Source organism: Bison bison, unplaced genomic scaffold, assembly GCF_000754665.1.
Source record: "Bison bison bison isolate TAMUID 2011002044 unplaced genomic scaffold, Bison_UMD1.0 scf7180017864480, whole genome shotgun sequence".
Lineage (NCBI taxonomy): Eukaryota > Metazoa > Chordata > Mammalia > Artiodactyla > Bovidae > Bison > Bison bison.
In genome coordinates, this window is record NW_011495040.1 from 2,207,861 (window position 1) to 2,229,899 (window position 22,039).

General features: G+C 50.7%; 1 protein-coding gene across 3 annotated transcripts; it reads right to left on the reverse strand.

Moving 5' to 3' along the window:
* Nucleotides 1-8,538: 8,538 nt before the first annotated feature.
* Nucleotides 8,539-19,535, reverse strand: SFTPB (surfactant protein B). Of its 3 annotated transcripts, none has more exons than XM_010862197.1 (11): nt 19,428-19,535; nt 18,723-18,850; nt 18,232-18,303; nt 17,766-17,891; nt 16,228-16,380; nt 15,927-16,016; nt 12,202-12,316; nt 11,929-12,089; nt 11,039-11,119; nt 10,206-10,290; nt 8,539-10,086 (listed from the first exon to the last, which is right to left on the reverse strand). In XM_010862197.1, exons 1-10 carry the CDS (start codon nt 19,489-19,491, stop codon nt 10,228-10,230), a joined length of 1,053 nt encoding a protein of 350 aa, XP_010860499.1. In that variant the 5' UTR covers nt 19,492-19,535; the 3' UTR covers nt 8,539-10,086; nt 10,206-10,227. The 3 variants fall into 3 exon arrangements, with proteins under 3 accessions (XP_010860499.1, XP_010860498.1, XP_010860497.1); XM_010862196.1 differs by having other exon boundaries at nt 8,539-8,891; nt 12,202-12,385; XM_010862195.1 differs by having other exon boundaries at nt 12,202-12,385.
* Nucleotides 19,536-22,039: the final 2,504 nt, after the last annotated feature.

A 22,039-nucleotide genomic window follows, 5' to 3' on the forward strand; every position in this document is an offset into this window, starting at 1 on the left:
ATTAGATCCAGATCTGTGGACCTAGACAGCATATTAAAAAGCTGAGATATCACTTCACCAACGAAGGTCGATATAGTCAAAGCTATGGTTTTTTCCAGTAGTCATGTACTCACAGTAGTTATGTGAAAGATGAACCATAAAGAAGGCTGAGCGCTGAAGGATTGATGCTTTTGAACTGTGGTGCTGGAGAAGACTCTTGAGAGTCCCTTGGACTGCAAGGAGATCAAACCAATCAATCTTAAAGGAAATCAACCCTGAATATTCATTGGAAGGGCTGTTGCTGAAGCTGAAGCTCCAATAATTTGGCCACCTGATGTGAAGAACTGACTCATTGGAAAAGACCCTGATGCTGGGAAAGAAAGATTGAGGGCAGGAGGAGAAGGGGACAACAGAGGATGAGATGGTTGGATGGCATCATCAACTCAATGGACGTGGGTTTGAGCAAACTCCAGGACATGAAGGACAGGGAAGCCTGGCATGCTGCAGTCCATGGGGTCGCAAAGAGTCAGACACAACTGAGTGACTGAACAACAATACAAGTACAACTCAGATCACAATAGTCTGTATTGTTGAGCCCATGCATAGTCTCTGTCCTTGCCACCATAGCTCATGAGGTCATTGAGCAAGTGCTAGGGACGGCTGGAGGAAGAAGTGCTGGTGACATCCACGAAGCATCTCACTTGTGTACCCCTGACTATTACGGATCTCTAATGCAGCAGATGCCTTTTGGTGGGCATTCATATGGAACACAACTATTATTGTGAATAGTCTTACTCAAGTTGTCCGTCCATATACCTCTTCCCCAGTCTTCTTTTTCACTAATGTTATAATCCTATGCCTTCTGAATTCTGATCATCCAACCAAATCATTGGCAAATGCCTCTGAATTAGTCTAGATCTGTTCTTCTGGCCATCTCACACTCCAAACAGTGAACAACCAAATATATTGCTTGAGGTGTGGCCACTAGAGGATTTTCCTTTATTTCTGTCTTTCAGTGTCACCCTGAGTGGGGATGAAGTGCTGCAACTGTCCGCTTACTGGTTGTACCAGCATAATGTACAGATCCATCCATAAACCTGGCTTGAGTTTTGTCTTTTCTTGGCCAACTGACCTGAAGGAACACCCCAGGAGGCAATGGAACAGGAGTTGTATCAGGAATCTGCTCAAGGATTTCTCTGGTGGCTCAGTGGATAAGAATCCACTTGCCAATGCAGAGGACATGGGTTTGATCCTTGGTCTGGGAAGATTCCACGTGCTGCCGGGCAACTAAGCCAGTGTACCACAGCTGCTGAGCCTGGGTACCCTAGAACCTGTGCTCTGCAACAAGAAAAGCTGCCACAGTGAGAAGCCTGTGCAACAGCAATGGAGACCAGCGCAGAAAATTTTTTTTTAAGGGCTCTTCTCATGTTAACTTGGGCCTTGGCCCCGTCTGAGCTTGGTCTTGTGTGCTAGGTTGGCACATGCCCAGCGTGGCAAGGTGTCAGACGGCAGCCTGACAGTTCATGATGGGAGGGCCAGGCTCCATGACCACTTGATATCCTGTTGTTAGGTGCTCCATCTCCACCACTTGCCATAAACTATTTCTTAAAGGAGAATAAGTATTTGCAGAAAAGGGCATAGCCTTGCTCCAAAATCCTGGAGTTCTGCACTGTGATTCTCCTACTGGTCCTTGCTGGAGGCTCCATACAGCATTCCTGCTTGCCATGAACACTTCAAGATATCATAGATTTCCTGGGTAATAAGGCCCAAGTACTGGAGTATCTGTTCTGCCACCTAAATTTACTGCAGAATCTTCTCTTTTTCTGGTCTCCATGAAGCTATAGTTATACAGCTGCAAGTGACTCCTAGATCGATCAAAATAGCACACTCAAATGTGATATTTGTTGTCTCCAAAACTCAAATGTCCTACTGAATCGCCTGTGTGTGTGTCTGTGTGTTAGGTCACATGAGGTCCAGCACCTTTGTGGAGCTGCTTTGCATACTTTCAACCACTGACCCCAAGAAACTTCACTGAGGTGACCGTCCCTGAATTGTATTGGGGTTAAATCCCATTCTCTTGTTTGTGTGTGTCTTATTTTTTAAATTTTATTTTTAATTGGAGGATAAATTGCTTTACAATATTGTGTGGGTTTTTGCCATTGTGTATGTCTCACCAAGACATTTAAAAATACTTGATACAGGATGGTTGAGGATCCACCTGCCAATGCAGGGGACATGGATTCGTTCCCTGGCCTGGTAATATTCCATATGGGACACCTAACCCCTTGAGCTGCAACTATTGAGCCCACCTGCCACAACTGCTGGTCCTGCATTCTAGAGTCCATGCTGTTCACCGCAACCAGAGAGTAGCCCCTGCTCGCCACAACTGGAGAAAGCCTGTGTGTAGCCAAAGACCCAGTACAGCCAAAAATAAATAAAATTGAAATAAATAATAAAATACTTGATACTTCCTGCTTCTTGGATGTTATGACATCCCGTGTCATCAATATAGTGGACTTCTGTTAAGTTTTGTGGGGTATCAAGATGATCAAGATGTCTGTAGACTTTTGATGATAGAGAGTGGGAAAATTGACATCATTCTTATGCACAAATGTGAAGGTACACTGTTGGCCCCACCAGGGAGAAGCACATGACTTCTGAGGACCTTTATAAACTAGCATGGAGGATGAGGCATACAAAGTGGCAGAGGCTGTGCTGTATCAGTAAAGATGCCAAATCAGTAGATATGCAGTATCAGCAAAGATGATGCTGGGTCAGTAAAGATGCTGATACGTCTGGGACAACATCTTCCACTGGAGTCAGCATCTGATTAAGTTTATGATTGTCTGAAGTTTGTGATTGCCAAATTTCTCCCCACATGCACTTAGGGTAATCTTTTAAAGCACAAGTCTAACTAAATCATTTGTTCCCCACACCCTGATCTCCCTCTTAAGACACTTCTTGGCTTTTACAATACAGACTGAAATCCTTAGCCTCTCTAGTCTCACCTCTCGGGACTTTTATCCTGATCTTAATTCCCAGACTCACTGGCTTTCATTCTGTTGCTCAAATGTACCACCAGATACCAGGCCTTTGTGCCATCTGCTTCCTCTGCGTGGGGTGCTCTCTTTTTGCCACTCTTCATTCACCTCTCTGGCCCTTGTGTCTGCTCAATACCCTGCATAGCTCTAATTGATGGCACCTGAAGTTTCCCATTTTGTTTTCTGTGATTCTGCGATTAATGTCTGCGTCCTCAACTAGACCCTAACTTCCAAAAAAGCAGACAGAAACTTTCTTTTGTGCCTAGTCATAGGTGGCTCAGGCTGTAAAGAATCTGCCTTTGATGCAGAAAGACCTGGCTTTGATTCCTGGGTCAGGAATATCCCTGGAGAAGGGAAATGGCCACCCACTCCAGTTTTCTTGGCTGGAGAATTCTGTGGACAGAAGAGCCTGGTGGACTACAATCCATGGGGTCGCAAAGGGTTGGACATGACTGAGAACACTTTCACTTTCTAGGGAAATGCTTGACACCTTGGAGTCAATGACTAATAGTGTCCATTAAGCAAATGGCATAGTGCTGAGTGTGTGTTCTCTGTAGCCTTCTTTTGCACAGATGATTTTTTTTTTTTCTGGTCTCTTTACACCGCTCCCAAGGTGTTGATGAGATGTTGAATGGCATCACCGACTCAATAGACATGAGTTTGAGCAAGCTCCAGGAGATACTGAAGGACAAGGAAGCCTGGGGTGCTGCAGTCCATGGGGTCACAAAGAGTCGGACACAACTTAGCAACTGAACAACAGCAACAAAGGTGTTGACAGTAGATGCAGGTGTCTGAAATGCTGGGGACCACTGTTCAGGCTGACTGTCATGTCCTGTGTGCCGTAGCTTGCAGTCCTTTGTGGGGGACATGTGGTAGGCTTCCACCACGACTGTCTGAACAGGGGTCTGGGCTCATGTGTCTTTACAGCTGTGATTTCAGCAGATGCTTCTTGTTTGGAGACCTCAAACTCTGGCCAGTTGGAATTGCAGATGGGAAAGAAGTGAAATCCATGCTTTCTTAGCTGGATGTCACAACATGTGGAAAACGCATCCCAAATTTGAAAGATCTATACGAGGGAAAAATTTGCAGTGTACGGGGCAATAAATAAATAAATATACCTGATATATTTTTATTGGCAAGATAATAAAAAGAACATCCTGGTATAAAATCAGGCAAGGGACTTCCCTGGTGGCGCAGTAGATGAGAGTCCGCTTGCCATAGAGGGAACATGGGTTTGATCCCTGGTCTGGGAAGATCCCACATGTCACAGAGCTACTAAGCCCGTGCACCACAACCACTGAGCCTGTGCTCTAGAGACCATGAGCCACAACTACTGAAGCCCTGTGCTCCAGAACAAGAGAAGCCACCACAACGAGCAGCCTGTGCACGCAACAAAGAGTAGCCCCTGCTCATAGCAACTGGAGAAAGCAAGTGGAATCAACGAAGACCCAGTGCAGCCAAGAATTAATCAATTAATTAAAAAAAAAGAAAATCAGGCCAAAAACCCAAATAGGCATTTCATGAAAGATGAAATATAAATGGCCAAAAAACATGCTAAAAATAGTTTACTTAGTAACCAAAGAAATGCAAATTAGAATAACTAGAGGTCTTTTAAACTTTAGCAAAGATTTGAAAGATTGCTAATATTCAGGGTTGATGAGAGTGGAAAAAAGGCACTCGTTTACTGTTGAGGCAGAAATTGGTATGGCTGGCACAGAGCCAGACTGATAACACAGACTATATTAGAAGTAAAGATGTACATGGTTTTTGTCCCCAGAATTTCATGTCTTGGCATTGATTCTAAGGAAGTAATTGGACTGGTAAACAAAGATATTACTTCCAGGATTTTTATTCTTCACAACATTGTTGATAATAGTTGTTTTAAAAAACAAGGAGTTTTTGTCAAAAAAAGCATGGAGCAGTGATGATAGGTATCTATATTTATTAACATGAAAAGATTTTTTTTTTAATTTAAAAAATTGTTTACTTTCCTTGATTGATGTATAGTTGATTTACAATGTTGTGCTAGTTTCACACACACACACACACACATATATATATATACTCTTTCATATTTCCATTCTAGGTTATTATAAGATATTGAATATAGTTCCCTGTACTATATAGTAGGTCTTTGTTGTTAATTTTATAGGAAAGATTATTTTAAATGAGCAAAGCAGTTTACAAAACCGTGTGTATAGGGTATTCCCATATTTGTAAATCTGTTATATCTATCTTTGCACGTGTGGAGAAAGGTTTGGAATAATATGTTATATATGTTATAAATGTTACAATGATTGTGTTATAGATTTAAAACTTCAGTTATTAAGCAGGGGGACATAACCATAATTGTCTTTATTTCTCTATAACTGAACTCGTTTTGGCTTGTAAGTTCCTCACACTTAATATTCCCATTTGAAAACAACCCAGTCCCTTCTTGTTTAAAATGCAGCCAGCTCATCTTGGGTGACTACCCACTGAGCCCTCCTTATGTTTCCCCTGAGACTGGTTGACAGATTACACTGTCTTGAGGAGAAATGTTGGCAACTGTGCTCTCCTGGGCCCTCCAGGTCCCTCCCACCAAATGTCACTCATCTTGCCTATCTTTGCTATCTCGTGTTGGCTGCACAAGTATGGCTTCTAATCCTCTCCAGGTCTTTGAAACATTCACTGCTTCGTCGCCAACGGTGGGCTCTTGTGAGCCCATCCTTCTTGTTAGGAAAAAAGCATAGAGCCCATCCTGATGGCCTCTGGGCTGTGGGGTGTGCTGCTCTTCTGTATCAAGTCAAAGATGATTGCATCTGCCCCATCACTTCATGGCAAGTAGGTGGGGAAACAATGGAAACAATGACAGACTTTATTTTCTTGGGCTCCAAAATCACTACAGATGATGACTGCAGCCATGAAATTAAAAGACACTTGCTCCTTGGAAGAAAAGTTATGAACCAACCTAGACAGCATATTAAAAAGCAGAGACATTACTTTGCTGATAAATGTCCATCTAGTCAAAGCTATGGTTTTTCCAGTGGTCATGTATGGATGTGAGAGTTGGACTATAAAGAAAACTGAGCTCTGAAGAATTAATGCTTTTGAATGGTGGTGTTGGATAAGACTCTTTAGAGTCCCTTGGACTGCAAGGAGATCAAGCCAGTCAATCCTTAAGGAAATCAGTCCTGAATATTCATTGGAAGGACTGATGCTGAAGCTGAAACTCCAATACTCTGGCCACCTGATGTGAAGAGCCAACTCACTGGAAAAGACCTTGCTTGATGCTGGGAAAGATTGAAAGCAGGAGGAGAAGGGGGCAACAGAGGATGAGATGGTTGGATGGCATCACCTCATAAGTTTGAGCAGGCTCCTGGAGTTGGAATTGATTCTAATGAAATAATTGGACTGGTAAACAAAGACGTTACTGCCAGGATTTTTATTCTTCACAACATTGTTGATAATAGTTGCTTTAAAAAACAAAAATGTTTTATAAAAAAAAAAGCATGGAGCAATTAGCAGCGATGTGTTGGAGTTGGTGATGGACAGGGAAGCCTGGCATGCTACAGTCCATGCGGTTGCAAAGAGTCAGACATGACTGAGTGACTAAACTGAACTGACTGACTGAGGGGCTCCCTCTGAGGTGGCCCCCAAGCCCTCCTACCTAGGTCCCTCCCAGAGTCCACTCTGATGTGTCCTCCTCAGGCCATACCCTGGCAACTGAAGAACAAGACCCCCATGCGCTGGGGCCCTAACCCCTCCTAGGGCTTCTCCTTCCCACCTTCTTTTGGAGTGCAGGGTGCTGAACACATCTCAGAGACTCCTGCGTCTCAGCTGTAGGCTCTTCCTGCCAATTCTCTCCTCCCACAGCTGATCAGCTCCTGATCTTTTTTTTAAACATTTATTTATTTGGCTGCATTGGGTCTTAGTTGTGGCACGTGGGATTTTCATTGCATCATGTGGGATCTTTCGTCGTGGCACATGGGCTCCAGAGTGTGTGGGCTCAGTAGCTGCAGTGTATAGGCTTAGTTACTCCATGGCATGTAGGATCTTAGTTCCCTGATGAGGGATCGAACCTGCATCCCCTGAATTGCAAGGCAGATTATTAACCACTGGGCCACCAGGAAAGTCCCAGTTCCTGACCTTTTGAATGAAGCCTCCTCTTCGGTTATCAGGAGCTCATTCTTATGCTTGTTTTCAGGGTTAACAGTTAATGCCTCCTCTCCTCCAGGCTGTAGATCTTCATCTTCCCAACCAAGCTTTTTTCAAAATGTAAAACACTCTTTGTCTCAGAGAGATCAAACTTGTAATTTAAGTGATGGCATTCAAGACAAAAGTCCACTATAGATTTACAAAAAGACTTCTTTAAAACTTCAAATTCGGAGGCCAAGGGTTTGTGTCCATCATCCCTGCCTCAACAGCAGGTTGTATAATAAGCTTTCCCTGCTTGAACAGTGGAGCCATTCAGGGTAGAGCCAGAGTATAGCCAGATGGACTGAAAAAGTCTGTAGTTCAGGGGCAAAGTCTCCATCTGCTATAGCTGTCTCCTGGGACTGGTAGGATTGTGGGTGATTTCTACCCTTTTTTCATCTGCAGTTTCTGAATTTTCTACAATAAACATGTGGTTATTGTTGCTCAGTCGCTAAGTCGTGTCCGACCCCATGAACTGCAGCACACCAGGCTTCCCTGTCCTTCACTATATCCCTGAGTTTGCTCAGACTCATGTCTGTTAAGTCAGTGATGCCATCCAACTTTCTCATTCTCTGTTGTCCTCTTCTCTCCTCTCGGCCTCAGTCTTTCCCAGCATCAGGATCCTTTCCAAACGTGCATTTCTTTTATGATAGGAAATATAATGACAAAAGTTCTAAGTGAAGGGACACTTTCAGGCATTTAGGTCTGTGATGCTGAAGATTAATTTTGCAGGGTATATTTTGAGTTTGGGGCACCCTAACTCATCTCAGTGGAAGGACTCTTTGGTGGGGGCGGGGTCACAGGTAGGGATCAGGCTGGAAGCAGTGACAGGAGGGAGAGGCGACATGGACATCTCTTTCGCCAACACGGAGCAGAGTGAGGCAGCCCCCAGCCTGGCTTACATTCAGGGAGGGGCTGTGGCTTCTGCAGCATCTTAAAGGGCAGTGTGTTTCCTTTCAGGACAAGGAGATGGCACTTTGTTGGCTTCGTTACAGACGCTCTATTACCTGGGAACCAATCCTCAGTGTGCCCAGCCCCAAGCGAGCTTTGAGGAGATAAATCACAGCAGGAAATCAAGCCACCCTCACATTTCTAACAAAAGTTGCAAGTTCAACAGTGCTGCAGTCCATGGGGTTGCAAAGAGTCACACACGACTGAACAACAACCATACAAAAAGATAAAAAGAAAACCCCCTTTTACGTCGTAACAAAAAGCAACAGGAAAACATTCACATACAAACGTGCCCAATCACCTTCCACCAGGATTGAGCCCCGCTGTGCCCGCTTTCGACCACACCAGGGATTTCCTGATGTTTAAAAAAAGTTTAAGGATTTCACGTGTCTGTCTTTTCTGGGACTTTCTGTTCCCACTTTTATTCTTCCGAATTCTTAATTTTGTGAAAGCGTTAGCAGAGTGATTGTAAAAGCTAGCATCTCATGCACATGGAGATGGGAGTGACGCCAGCACGGGATTCTCCCTCCGCTGTCCTCTTGATGCCAGGACTTAGAGAAGGACTGGGGGCCCACGACAAGGTCCCCTCAGCCCAGTGCTGGGGGTGTGGTGAGAGTTGGGCTGGCACTGGTGGGATGTGCAGGTGGCCCTGGGCCGGAAGCCCCATCTGCATTCCTTGTCCAGAAGATGAGGCCTTGGCCACCCCTCACTCCCAAAGTGGATGGAAGTGCCTCTGGTTCCAGGCTGTGGTTAGAGATAAGACATACCAGGCTGACCCAGGACCGAAGGCACAATCTGCAGGCCTGTGGCCTACCAGCCTCAGAGCCTTTGGAGGAAAGGAGATGGGGAAGGGGTGCATGGGAATGAAGCCCATGCTTCTTCTCAGTGTGGGCAGGGCAGGAAGCCAGAGGTGGGGTCTTGTCATATGGAGAGTCCTGAAGACCACCTTTCCCAGCTCCGCCTTTGTCGTTGAGAAGAGTGAGGGCCAGAGAGAGGTGGTGTGTCTTGGCTGGGGACCCACGGCCAGGGGCTGGTAGAGTTCAGACCAGAGCCCAGGCCTTCTGTGCCAACCAATCCTCTTCCTGTTTCAGTAGGGCCGGAAGGCACAGCTCTTTCTGGCAGCTCCCTGACCCCCGCCTCCGCCCTCTGGCCCCAGCAGCTGCCATCAATGGGGAGGAATGACCTTAAACATGTCCCTGCAGGGAGGGTCTGAATTGTTACAGACACTTCCTCCCCACCATCTCCCCCAGGGGCTCGTGATTCTCGAGGGTCTCTGGAGCAGGCTGGACTCCCCTCCACCCGCAGATGGGCCCTAGAGAGTAAGCTCCAGGAGGGTGGAGGTGGGGCTCACTGTTTTATTCACACCTCTAGCCCTTGCTCCGAGAATGTGGCCTGGTCACAGGTACTCATTGCATTGTAAAAAAACGAGTGAAAAGAGATGAATACATGACCTTCGTGTTGGGCGTCTTGCTCTGGACAGAACTGTGAAGTTGCCGGGTCTGTTCTCAGGGGCGCTTCCCTTTCCGGAGGCACCTGGCATGGAGGCTGCCTCTGACCTGCCCCTCTGTCCTAAGGGGTCACCTCTGACCCAGTGGCATTGAGGGAGAGAGGGAGGAGTCTCAGGTAGGAGGAGTCAGGCGATGGAGGAGTTCCTGGCGTCTTTGGGGAGCAATGTCTGGTGTCCCCTGAGTTTCAGGAAAGGCAGGGCTTGGTGCAAGCACATTTGGTACTGAGGATCAGTGAGTGCAGAGGGTGGTCTGTGAGGGGAAAGCCATGGTCGGGCACGGAAGCTCCCCTCTGGGCTGGAGGGTGGGGCCAGTGAGCCAGGAGCTGGGCCTGGCACTGAACGCCACGGGGATTCTGGGCAGGAGGGTGAGCGGTTTTGAGAGAGGACAGTCGAGATGGCGCTGCCGGGGCCCTCAGAAGCCTTGAGTTCAGCCTGTGAGGAGCAGGATGGAAGATCGGAGGCTGCCTCTTTCTGCTTGGGGACAGAAGAGCCCCGCCTCCCGATGGGGGCAGGGCCATCCCCCCATTCCGTCAATGGGAGTCTGGACTCACCTGCCATGGCTGTGCATTCTCATCAGAAGTGGGGGCTGTGGACACACTGGAGAGGACTGAACGGAGCCACACATGTCCCCAGGGCCTGCCATGGGACAGTATTAGGGCCCTGAGCCTTGCACCCCTGATTCCCAGCTCTAAGAGGTTGGGGAGGCTCCCCCACCCCTGTAGGGGCAGCTCTCACTCCACCTGCCACCTGACAAGAGCTCTTGGTGTGACCTTCTTGATCCCTCAGGCCACCCTCCAAGCCACAGGCCTTCAGGGTGTGGAGCCAGAGGACACACAATATGTACCCGCCCCCACCCCCACTAAGCACACACTGCTCAGTGAACAACCCCCATCCCCGAAAACACATCAAACCACACTCATTAAAGCTGCCCCCCCTTCCCATGCGCTCAGTCCCTTCAGTCCTGTTTGACTCTTTGCGACCCTCTGGACTGGAGCCCGCCAAGCTCCTCTGTCCATGGGATTCTTCAGGCAAGAATACTGGAGTGGGTTGCCATTCCCTTCTCCAGGGCGTCTTCCCGACCCAGGGATTGAACCCAGATCTCCTGCATTGGAAGGCAGGTTCTTTACCAGTAGCACCATCTGGGAAGCCCCTTCCTTCCCATACTCCTCCCTTTTCATCCTTTTGTGGCTTTTTCTTGACTTCTCTGAGACTGCCTTGTCTTTATAGGAGGACACCTCCCAAGGTGGAGGGTTGGGTCCAGGCAGCATGTGGGCTGGCACTCCGGGGGCTGCCCTGCACTGAGAACTATGGACTGGGGCGGGGGTAGGGGAGGACTCTGGGGGCTGAGGCAAGTCCTGGAACCAGCTGGCAGGGGTGAGCATACCTGGCAGGCCATGTGGGCATCCCAGCCGCTGGACACCAGAGTCTGCAGCCGGGGCGCGTTCTCCTCCACAAACCGCTCACACTGAGGGAGGAGACAGACACAGGGCTGGGTGAACCCAGGCCCGGGGCAGGGCCCTCCTGCCTTAACGTCTGGCCTCCCCACTTATGTGGATCCTCTCAGAGCTCCCTGGGCCTGGTGTAGGTCCAGCCCTCGGCCCTCAGTGAGCAGCTCTGGCTGTAAGACTGAACAAGCTGCTGGGTGGAAATGGGGGTTTCCTTCAGGAAAACCAGGGACTTCAGAGATGGAGACTGAGGGGCAGAATCTTGGCCCCATCCTTCCCTCCCCTCTCCATTTCAGTTCTGGAAGCCACCCTGAAGTTCATCTGGTCCTAGAGACCTCATGAGGGGAGCCCTGTGCAGGAAGCAGCCTTCTCCAAGAGTCAGCAGGCGTGTCACCCACTCTCAGAGAACATCAGGGCTCTGGGACCCCAGTCCCAGGCCTCTCCTGCTGGTGGCTTGGTCCCCACTGAGTCACACCGGGAGGAGCCCCGGGGCAGGGACAGGACTGGGACCTGGAGAGGAGGCCAGGCCTTCTCTTGCTCAGCTGGCCCGACATTACTCATCTCCTGGCAGATGACCGGGCCTCTCTCCAGGTCCATGACGAGGCCTGCTGTCCTCCTGAGCCCACGCCCCTGGGCCAGAGACGTCTCCTGACCTTTTGCCCTAAGTTACAATGACGTCATTGTTTGTCCTGCATCCTGTCTGCGTCTGAGCACCTTAAGGGCAGAGGTCCAGACCACTCTGTGTGTCTCTGGGAAACCTGTCTTGGACCCAACCCTCCACCTCAGGCAGCCCCTGGGTCCCAAGCCCCACCGCATGCCTGTCCCTCACCTTTTGCCTGTCCAGCCAGGTGCCCAGGCAGGCCTGGCGCATTGCCTGTGGCATGGCCTGCTCACTGCTGTTCCCTGCCTGGGTGGTCACAAACATGCAGAGCTGGCAGTCAGAGTCTTGTGGCAGCCATTCTCCAGGCAGGGACCCCAGGGCAGGGAGGGCTAGAGAGAAAAAACAGCCGCATTCCTGTTCTCACTGGGGCAGTGCAGATGGACCCGAGAAGGGGAGGGGATGGGAGCGGGTGATGGGCAGGGGCTGGGGCGGCAGGCTCACCTGGGCCAGCGCTGTCCTCACTGGAGCACCGGAGGACGAGGCCGCAGACCAGCTGGGGCAGCATGCGGCCTAGCAGCGTGTCCAGGAGGATGACAGAGTAGCGCTCAACCAGGCACTGGCAGATGCCGCCCACCAGCAGGGGGACCACGTGGCACACCTGGGCCACAGTCATGGCCAGAACACCCTGGGGTGGGGGCCGAGAAAGGACAGAGTGGGACCTTCCCCTGAAAGACCTGCTCAGGGTGCTTTGCAGACCTTCCCTGGGGGCCTTGGAGAATTACTACGCTGCTTGCAGGTAGACGCTGAACATCAGGGAGTCCAGGGGACTTGTCCAGAGTCACTGCGCTGGTGCGAGAACCAGGCCACAGACCCCCACTCTGACTTCAAAGACTCTGGAATTGTTGAAATTCCAAAGTTTTCCAGAGAGGTAGACACTGCTCAGGCCACATGACAGCCTGGGGCAGAGGCAGAACCAACCCGAGTCTTCTCCCTCCTGACCTGGCGGTGCCATGCTTCCCCCACAGGTGGACAAGCTCCTGTCTGTGGCTCCCAGAGTCAAGAAGTCCCTGGTTTCAGGAGGCCCATGGGGAAGTAAGGAGTTCCCCCACCCAACCTCACCCCACCCCACCCTTGATTCCAAACACAACCTCCCTGCTGAAGAGCAAGGAGACAGAATGCAGGCACCCTTATGCCTCCACTTCTTTATTCATTCAGCCAATTCATGTAAAGAATTGGCTTTTCACTTTCATGCATTGGAGAAGGCAATGGCAACCCACTCCAGTGTTCTTGCCTGGAGAATCCCAGGGACGGGGGAGCCTGCTAGGCTGCCGTCTATGGGGTCAAAGAGTCGGACACGACTGACGCAACTTAGCAGCAGCAGCATACCTCAATTTTAAAGAAAGGACCGGTATGTGGCAGGCTGGTCTGGGCCCTCCCTGTTCCTGCCTTTCATACGTGAAATAAGCTACAAGGATCTACTGCACATCTCAGGGAATGTAGCCAATATTTTATAATAACTATAGATGGAGTATAACCTTTGAAAGTTGTGAATCATTATATTGTACACTTGTGAGTTATATAATATTTATATCAACTATGTTTGTGTGTGTGTCCCCAGTTGCTTCAGTTGTGTTTGACTCTGTGACCCTGTGGACTGTAGCCTGCCAGGTTCTTCAATCCATGGGATTTCTCAGGCAAGAATACTGGAGTGGGTTGTCACTTCCTCCTCTAGGGGATCTTCTCGACCCAGGGATCGCACCTGCACCTCCTGAGTCAGATTTTTACCTGCTGAACCATCAGGAAGCCTTGTACATCAACTATACTTCAATTTTCGGAGAAGGCAATGGCACCCCACTCCAGTACTTTTGCCTGGAGAATCCCATGGAAGGAGGAGCCTGGTAGGCTATAGTCCATGAGGTCGCTAAGAGTCGGACACGACTGAGCGACTTCACTTTCACTTTTCACTTTCATGCATTGGAGAAGGAAATGGCAACCCACTCCAGTGTTCTTGCCTGGAGAATCCCAGGGACAGGGGAGCCTGGTGGGCTGCCGTCTATGGATGGGGTCACAGAGTCGGACATGACTGAAGCAACTTAGCAGCAGCAGCATACTTCAATTTTAAAGAAAGGACCGGTATGTGGCAGGCTGGCCTGGGCCCTGTTCCTGCCTGAAGCCCCTGCTGTCCCTCAGCATCAGGACAGCCAAGGACACTTCCCTGGCTGTCCCTCCTCAGGCTCTTTTGCTGGCTTTTTCCTCTTCCTCCACCTGGTCCACCCCACATCCCTGGATTTAAATCTTGTCTGTAGCCATGACTCTCAGACTGACGTCTCTGGACCTGGCCAGTGACCAGGCAGGCTGCCTGCTTGTCGCCTCCTCCTGTGTGTTATACAGGCAACTCGAACTTATCACGGACAGGAGAGAAGTCCTAATTTTTCTGCCCAGACATGTTTCTTCTTAAATCCACCCATCTCAGTGGGGGGTGGGGGGCATTCCAAAGAGCCTGTCACTCAAGCCAAAGTCCATAGAATCATGGCTGACTCCCCACTTGTCTTCACGCCCCTGGTCCCCTCCATCACCGAGTCCTGCGGAGCCCACCTCCCAGACAGACCCCAGTCCCCCTGCTAGTTCCAGGCCTACCGAGCTCCCTGCCATGGTCTCCTAAGGACTCGCCTTGCTCTCATTCTTCTCTCCCTTCTGCCTGATACTATCTTCAAACACCAGGAGAGAGATCTTGCTAAAGTGTAAATCCAGTCATGGCTCCTCCTGCCTGAAACCCTTCCACAGCTGTGTACTGCCTTCAGAAGAAAGCCCAGGGCTTTCCTGGTGGCTGAGTGGTAAAGAATCCAGGAGCCACGGGTTCGCTCCCTTCCCCAAGAAGATCCCACATGCAACTAAGCCCATGCGCCACAACTATTGCAACTATTGTGCTCTGCAACAAGAGAAGCCACCAAAATGAGAAGCCTGAGCCCTGCAGCTAGAGAAAAGCCTGTGCAGCAACAAAGACCCAGTGTAGCCAAAAATAAATAAATAAGTAAAATTGTAAAAAAAAGAAGAAGCGGAGCAAAGCCTGGTGTCCCTTCACTTGGCCTACCCTCTGCTCCCTTCTCAATCTCTCCCTGCAGGCTGCGCGCTGCAGCCCAAGCTCATTCTGCTTAAGATCCTTTGCCCATTGGTCTTAGTTGTTCCCCAGGTCTCAACCTCAGGGACGCTTCCTGACCAAGCATCCCACCCCCATTCTCCTGTCACTGTTCCTTCCATCTGTCTTAATTCTCTGCTCTGAACTCATCACTACCTGAAAAAAATCTCTCCCCCCGCAGTGCAGACTCAGGAGGGTGGACACGCCCTCAGTGAGCAGGCAGCCATACTGGCCCCATCTGGAAGGGCCAACAGGGCAGGTCTCTCCTCACCTGGGCCCCATTTCAAGGCAGGGCCGTCGGGTGATGGTCACTACAAAGTTTGGAAGACTCCATGCTCAGGGTGGGCAGGGATGGGGTGTCCATCTAATTCTTCTTTTGTAAAATGAAAGCACCTTTTCTTGCCCTCTTTCTTCCCTCCTTTTCCTCTCTCTTCCTTTCTTCCTTTCTCTTTCTCTCCCTTTCTTTCTCTCTTTTTCCTTCCTTCCTTTCTCTCTCCCTCTTTATTTCTCTCTTTTTCTTTCTTTCCCAGCAATTTGGTATAGATTTTACTGGAACATTGTTTCACTTTGTTTCTGATACATACGTATTCCAACCCTCAGGCTGAATAGAAAACTTGAAAGCACCATTTCCACAAAGACAACTGAGATTCTTTTCTGTATTTTGACACCTGGCATAGTGCCTGGAGGGCTTCTCTGGTGGCACAGAGGTAAAGAATCTGCCTGTCAATGCAGGAGACCTAAGAGATGCAGATTCAATCCCTAGGTCAGGAAGATCCCCTGGAGAAGGGAATGGCAACCCACTCCAGTATTCTTGCCCAGAGAATTCCATAGACAGAAGAGCCTGGTGGGCTACAGTCCATGGAGTCACAAAGAGTCGGACACGACTGAGTGACTGAGAACACACGCATAGTGCCTGGCACACAGTGAGGGCTTCGCAACTGTTGAAGAAGCTCTAGTCCTGGCACTTAGAGGCCCAGCCCGAGGGCAGGGTGCCTCGGGTGGGAACAATGCACAAATGGCCCCCTCCTAACCTCTGAGGATGGATGGGGGAGGTGGAGCAGTGGGGAGCCCTGTGGCCTGGACGACTCACCTTGGGAATCACAGCCTGGATCCGTTTGATCAGAGTCCGGCAGAGCCAGCAGTAGGGGATGGGAATGGGGAACAGCTGCTCAGAGAGGTCCTGGTGGAAGAATCACGCTGGAGGCAGGCTGGACAGCAGGCTCGCCTGGGCTCTGCTCACCAGCCTCGCCTCCTTCTCCTCTCCTCTTGCTCGAGCCTTAGGTTCTGTCTGTATTTGCTGGTGCCCTTCCCGGCTCTGGCCCTCCCAGGTCAAGTGCTCCCGGCCTCCAGGGCCTCGGCTCTGGCCCTGGGGCTCTGGATCCCCACCTCACCTGTGTCTGAGGCCCAGGCTTGGCCTGGGGGACCCCTGGCAGCAGGGGGAGGGCCAGCTTGTCCAGCAGAGGGCCCCATGGCTCTGGCCCCTTCCCTGGCTCTGGGTGCCTGGGCTTGCATAGGCCCACGTGCTGACAGATGAACTTCGGGTTCTAGGGCACAACACAGGGTGAGGGGGTGGTTAGGGTGGGGGAGGGAGCCCCACTCCTGCTCAGTCTGGCTCAAGGATTCAGATATCAGGCCACTGTCTTTGGCCTGGAATGAGGGGAGCAGGCTGGTTTGGGGTTGTGGTTTAAGATTCTATGGAGGGGATGGGAGAGACCAAAGGCAGAGAGGGAGGTCATGTGGGGACTTTGGGGCACTTGTCTGTGGATGTGTGTGAATGAGTGTGAGTATGGATGTTTGTGAGAATGAATGAGTTTAAGTACATGAGACTGTGTCTTTTGTGTGAGTGTGCAGATGATGTGGGTTTTTGTTATCTTTTTCTGGAGGAGAAACTCAAATTTTATTAGGCAAATTGTTATTCCTTTTGCATTTTCTGTAATAAGCCTTTAGACCCACATATTAAACCACATGGGCACTGCCTTTCCTTAATCAAGAATGTGAATTGTGGATTCAAAGGACAGAGGTCAAAATCAAAGCTTGACCAATTATTATCTGTGTATTTTTGGGTATTTATGTGTTCAGTTATATCCATGGGACTGACTGTACCCCTCCAGGCTCCTCTGTCCATGGAATTTTCCAGGCAAGAATACTGGAGTTTGTTGCCATTAACTACTCCAGGGGATCTTCCTGACCCAGGGATCGAACCTGTGTCTCTTGCATCTCCTACATTGGCAGGAAGATTCTTTACCACTGGAGCCACCAAGGCTTCCCAGGTGGCTCAGTGGTAAAGAATTCACCTGCAATGCAGGAGACTGGGGTTTGATCCCTGGGTCAAGAAGTTCCCCTGGAGAAGGGAATGGCAACTCACTCTAGTATTCTTGCCTAGAAAATTCCTTGGACAGAGGAGCCTGGTGAGCTACAGCCCACAGGGTCGCAAAGAGTCGGACACAGCTGGGTGACTAAGGACACACATTCTTGGGTGTTAACTTCTCTGAAGCAGTTGTTGGAAGATTCCTTTAATTACAGTATTTTAAGGACTTAAAGCTTGGAGCCTACTCAGAGTTAGCACAAAGTAGAATTTGTTATTCTTGTGGGATGCTGTGAGTTTTACCTGAGATTGTGTGTCTGTAGTATGGATTTGTGACCCAGTGTATGTTTGTATGAAGAGCATGAGGGTGTGTGTAGGTGTTTGCAAGTGTGCAGACCCACTGTGTACAGCTTAGTGGGTGGGGCTGTGATCTGGGCACCAGTTGAGGGGCACTGAGTTTCCTGGACTGGGTGTGGATAGGCGCGCGCGCGCACGTGTGTGTGTGTGTGTGTGTGTGTGTGTGTGTGTGTGTGCTGGGGCAACATATGTGGGGGTAACTCTGAGAAAGGGCAGGCATGGAGGCTGTGAGGGAGGCAGCCTGGAGGCTAGGTGGGCAGGCCTCACCATATGGCTCTGGAAGTGCTCAATGATCAGAGGAAAATAGGTGTCCAGCAGGTGGCGACACAGGGGCGCCAACAGTTTCAGCGGAAGGACATCGCACTCCTGCTCCAGAAATTTGCGCACTGAGTCCTGGGAGGCAGGCCAGAGAGAGGACTGTTAGCCTGGCCTCTCTGAGGTCTGCCCCAAGTGAGCCCCTGGACATGGGGCCACTGCCTAGCTGACTGGTCGCCTTTGCCCAGGGCCCTGGAGTTTGGAGGGTGCTGAAGGAGCTGTGTGGTTGGGCACAGGAAGGGTAGCTCCCCTTGGGAAAGACTGTGATGCTGAGATCACTCCCAGAGCCCTCTCTCGACCAGGAGACCCCTGGTAAACCCAGGCATCACCCCCAGCCTGGAGATGCTCCTTTAAGAGGCTCACTTCTTCTTCCATCTCTTAACCTCCAAGCTTCAATTCAGGGTATGGGCCTCATTACCTGGAAAATGGCCTCCTTGGCCATCTTGGTGAGGAGGCGGGAGATGTTCTCACATTCCTGGCACAGGTCATCCTGAGGAGAGGGCCCCAGGGTTGAGCACGTGATGGGGGGCATGCTCACAGCTCAGGTGGCTAAGGCTGACAGGGCACTCCAAGACACAGGCAAGTGTCCATGATCCCACCCCATCCCATTCATCCCATTCCATCCCACCCTGTCCATCCCATTCCATCCCATTCATTCCATCCCACTCATCCTACCCTGTCCATCCCATATCACTGCATCCCATCCATCTCATCCCATCCCATCCCATCTCACCCCATCCATCCCATTCCATTCATCCCACCCCACCCTATCCATCATATTCTATCCCATTCCACTCCATCCCATCCTATCCCCTACAGGGGCTCCAATCCATCAGGCACATCCAGAGTCTACCCAGGACCCTTTACCCTGAGCCCTTTTGTCTCCCTACATCCTTGGGTAGTACTCACGGCTTCCACATGTCCCCAGACTTCCTGCAGGCAGTGCCCTAGGGCTCTGCACTGCAATGCTTGCTCCAGACTTTGACACCAGAACTCGGGGCCCTGGGCACAGGCCAGGGAATAGGTGATCGCAGCAGCTGTTGTTTGAAGCCAGAGCAACCTTGGGATCCATGCCACACCTGGTGCACTGGCCTCCCCCAAACTCCACACCTAATTTTACTGGGATGCATGGCTCTTAAACCTGCTAGAGTCAGACAGCTCTGGCTTCTGCTCTGTGTGTGTATGCTAAGTTGCTTCAGTCATGTCCAACTCTTTGAGACACTTTGAACTGTAACCCCCCAGGCTTCTCTGTCCCAGGGATTATCCAGGCATGAATGCTGGAGTGGGTTGCTATGCCCTTCCTCAGGGGATCTTCCTGACCCAGAGATCAAACCCGTGTCTCTTGCATCTCCTACACTGGCAGGCGGGTTCTTTACTATAACATCACCTAGGAAGCTCTCTACCTGCTCTAGTGCCCACCAGCTGTGTGACCTTGGACAAGCCCTAGAGTCTCTGAATCAAGGCTCCCTCTTCTTTAAAATGAGGATAATGTCCAGACTAAGGATAATGCTTGGGACAGAACCAGGGCTCAGCGAATGGTGGAGCAGTTTGCAATGCCCCCTCCACACCTAGGCCTGGAAGGTGGGGAAGCAAGGGGAGGCTGGGGGGACTCACCAGTGCCCGGACCACAGAGTATGGGCAGCAGCAGAAGCCATGGAAGCAGGTGTGACTTGGCCATGGCACCTCCACAGCCTGGACACCCTGCTTGGGGCAGGGGCCCTTATAGCTGGGGGCTGGGGTGTGGGGGCAGGACTCTGTGGGAGCAGCGATGACCTCAGTGTTTGTCTTTGCCCTAGAGAGCCCTCCAGATGCTTTGATCCCCACCTCTTCCCAGCAGTGACACTCCTGCCTGCCCCCCTGGCTACCCCCCCCCTGCCATATCCTGCCCAATGATCTTCCCTGGTCCCTTTGCCGCCCTCCCACCCCCAAACACACATTCTTCCTCTCAGGGGCCTGGACTCCCTCCAACCTGGGGGCTCTTGATCCTTCACATCCAATCCCATCTCCCTGGGTTACAGAAGGGGAACTGAGACAGGACCAGAGTAGCAGGAGTGACTCCCCTCCCTTCTCTACCTGGGGCCTCTCTGGCCTCCTCTACTCTTGAGCAATGACTCTTAAGAGCTTCCTGCCTGGCTCTTGACCAGGGGCAAGCCCTGGAGGGGCGAGCCTGGAGATGGCCACCTACCGCAACCCTCTCCTTATTCTTTCCTCCAGAAAACTCCTCTGCTTCTCTGAGAACATGGCCGGCATCGCTCAGAAGAGCGTTTACATGAAGCAAAGAGAAAAAAAAAAAAAAAAAACAACCAAGTGTCCCAAGTATCTGAGACAAGGGGCACAGCTTGGCAGCTCAGGGGGAAGAAACTGTCCTTTGCAGTTGCCTGGTCAGGCCCCCCTGGGCAGCGCACATACCAGAATAAGCTGACCACCCAGGAGGGGCAGACACAAAGGGTGAGAGCAGGGAGTCAGGCGCTGGCTCCTGGGCACCACTGTGGCCACCCATGTGGCTGAGTCCTGGGGTGCCCTCTCCAGCAGAAGATCACGGGTACTACCTCTGGCTCAGGCAGGTGGGAATCAGTACCACTGGACTCAGGATAGCCGAAAGACTCTCAAGGTCACAAGGGGTTCGGGCAGTTTCTGTTGGCCTCAAGCCCTCGTCAGTATGACAAATGGTTGCTATCATGGGAGTCAACCAAGAGTGTGTGTAAACATGTGACAAACATGGGTCCCCGCGATTTGCGTTCCTCCCAAGAAGGTGGGACTGGTGAGTGTTTAACAGAGGAGCTGCCCTGGGCACACTCAGGACTGCCCTAGCCGCAGAGGGTGGGGGCTGCCTCCGGGGTGTTGGTCAGGGTGTCTAATTGCCTTCTTGCTCACAGCACACCGCAGGGCAGGCCGGTTCAGCGGGGAGGCTCAGGTTCATGCAGTCACTCTGGGGCCCAGGCCCATCCTTCCGCTTGTTCTGCTGTTCCCCAGGCCTTGGGGTCCTCCCCTGGTTCCTCTGTATCTGGACGGCAGAAAGACGGGTGGGGAGTTGAGGATCAGGCCCAAGAGTAGCCTTCATTTCTGCTCCCAGTTCATGGGCCAGGACTCCATCACACTGTCCCACTTAATGGGACACTTAATGGGACTCCCGGGCGCCCAGGGGAATGGGACCTGGGGCTGGACACATGGCCTTGTCTCAGATCCATCATGCTGAACACAACACTGTGTGTTCTGGGGGGTTTTCTGGATAGTGTTTCCATGGCTTCCATCAAATCCTCAAAGAGCCGCTCTCACCTTCTGAGATAGCCCATGCTCTATCTGTGGAGTATGTTTCTCTCTAAATAAATCCACTTCTTAGCTTTCACTTCGTCTCTCACTGAATTCTGTCTGCAATGAGACATCAAGAATCTGAGCCTCATTAAGTCTTGAAACTTGGCACTGTGGATGCTTGCTGCTCTGGACTCACATCCTCTTGACATGGTAACTCCAGACAAAGGAGAGTCTCTTCCAGGGTTCATGAATTAATCTCAGGGACGCCTACATTTGGCTCTAATTAGGTCACATGTTTCCAAACCAATTGCTATGGCAGGAGGATAAAATTGGCCTAGGCAGCTTCTGGGGGTGGAGCGGGGTTGGGGGCAGAGAGAATTTCCATTTTACAAGGTGACCAAATGTCTCAGACAACCATCTTGAGGTAAAGATACTGAAACTCCTTCAAGTGGGAGAAGTTAACTCGTATGCTGCCCCTAAGCACATAGACCCCAGATAAGTTGGACCTGAAGATTAATGATGCTGACTCCCAACTGCTTCACCACAAACTCATCAGAAGAAAGTCCATGAGCTGATCACGCCCCTTACTATAAACCATTGTATGAATTGTATGTAGAGTATGAACCATTACTATAAAACTTCTCCAAGTTAGGACACGTAGTTTTTGAGGCTGGAGCCCACTGTGTCCCCCTTTGCCTGGCAAAGTAATGAAGCTATTTTCTTCTGCTTCAGCCTCCCTTCACCCCCAAATCCTCAAAGAGAGTTCCGGGTCACCACACTCTGTAGAGCTGTGATCCAAGAGGATAAAATAAACACACAATACCAGTCATTGGCTGAGCTGCTCTGGCCCAGGGCAAGGGTGAGATTGTTGGCCTCGTGGTTCCTGGGTGGGTCTCTGGTTTTTCCTGCTTTGATGTTACCTGCATCTCAATCTCTGATTAAAATTTTACTTTTCAGGGGTGGGAGGAGGGAGG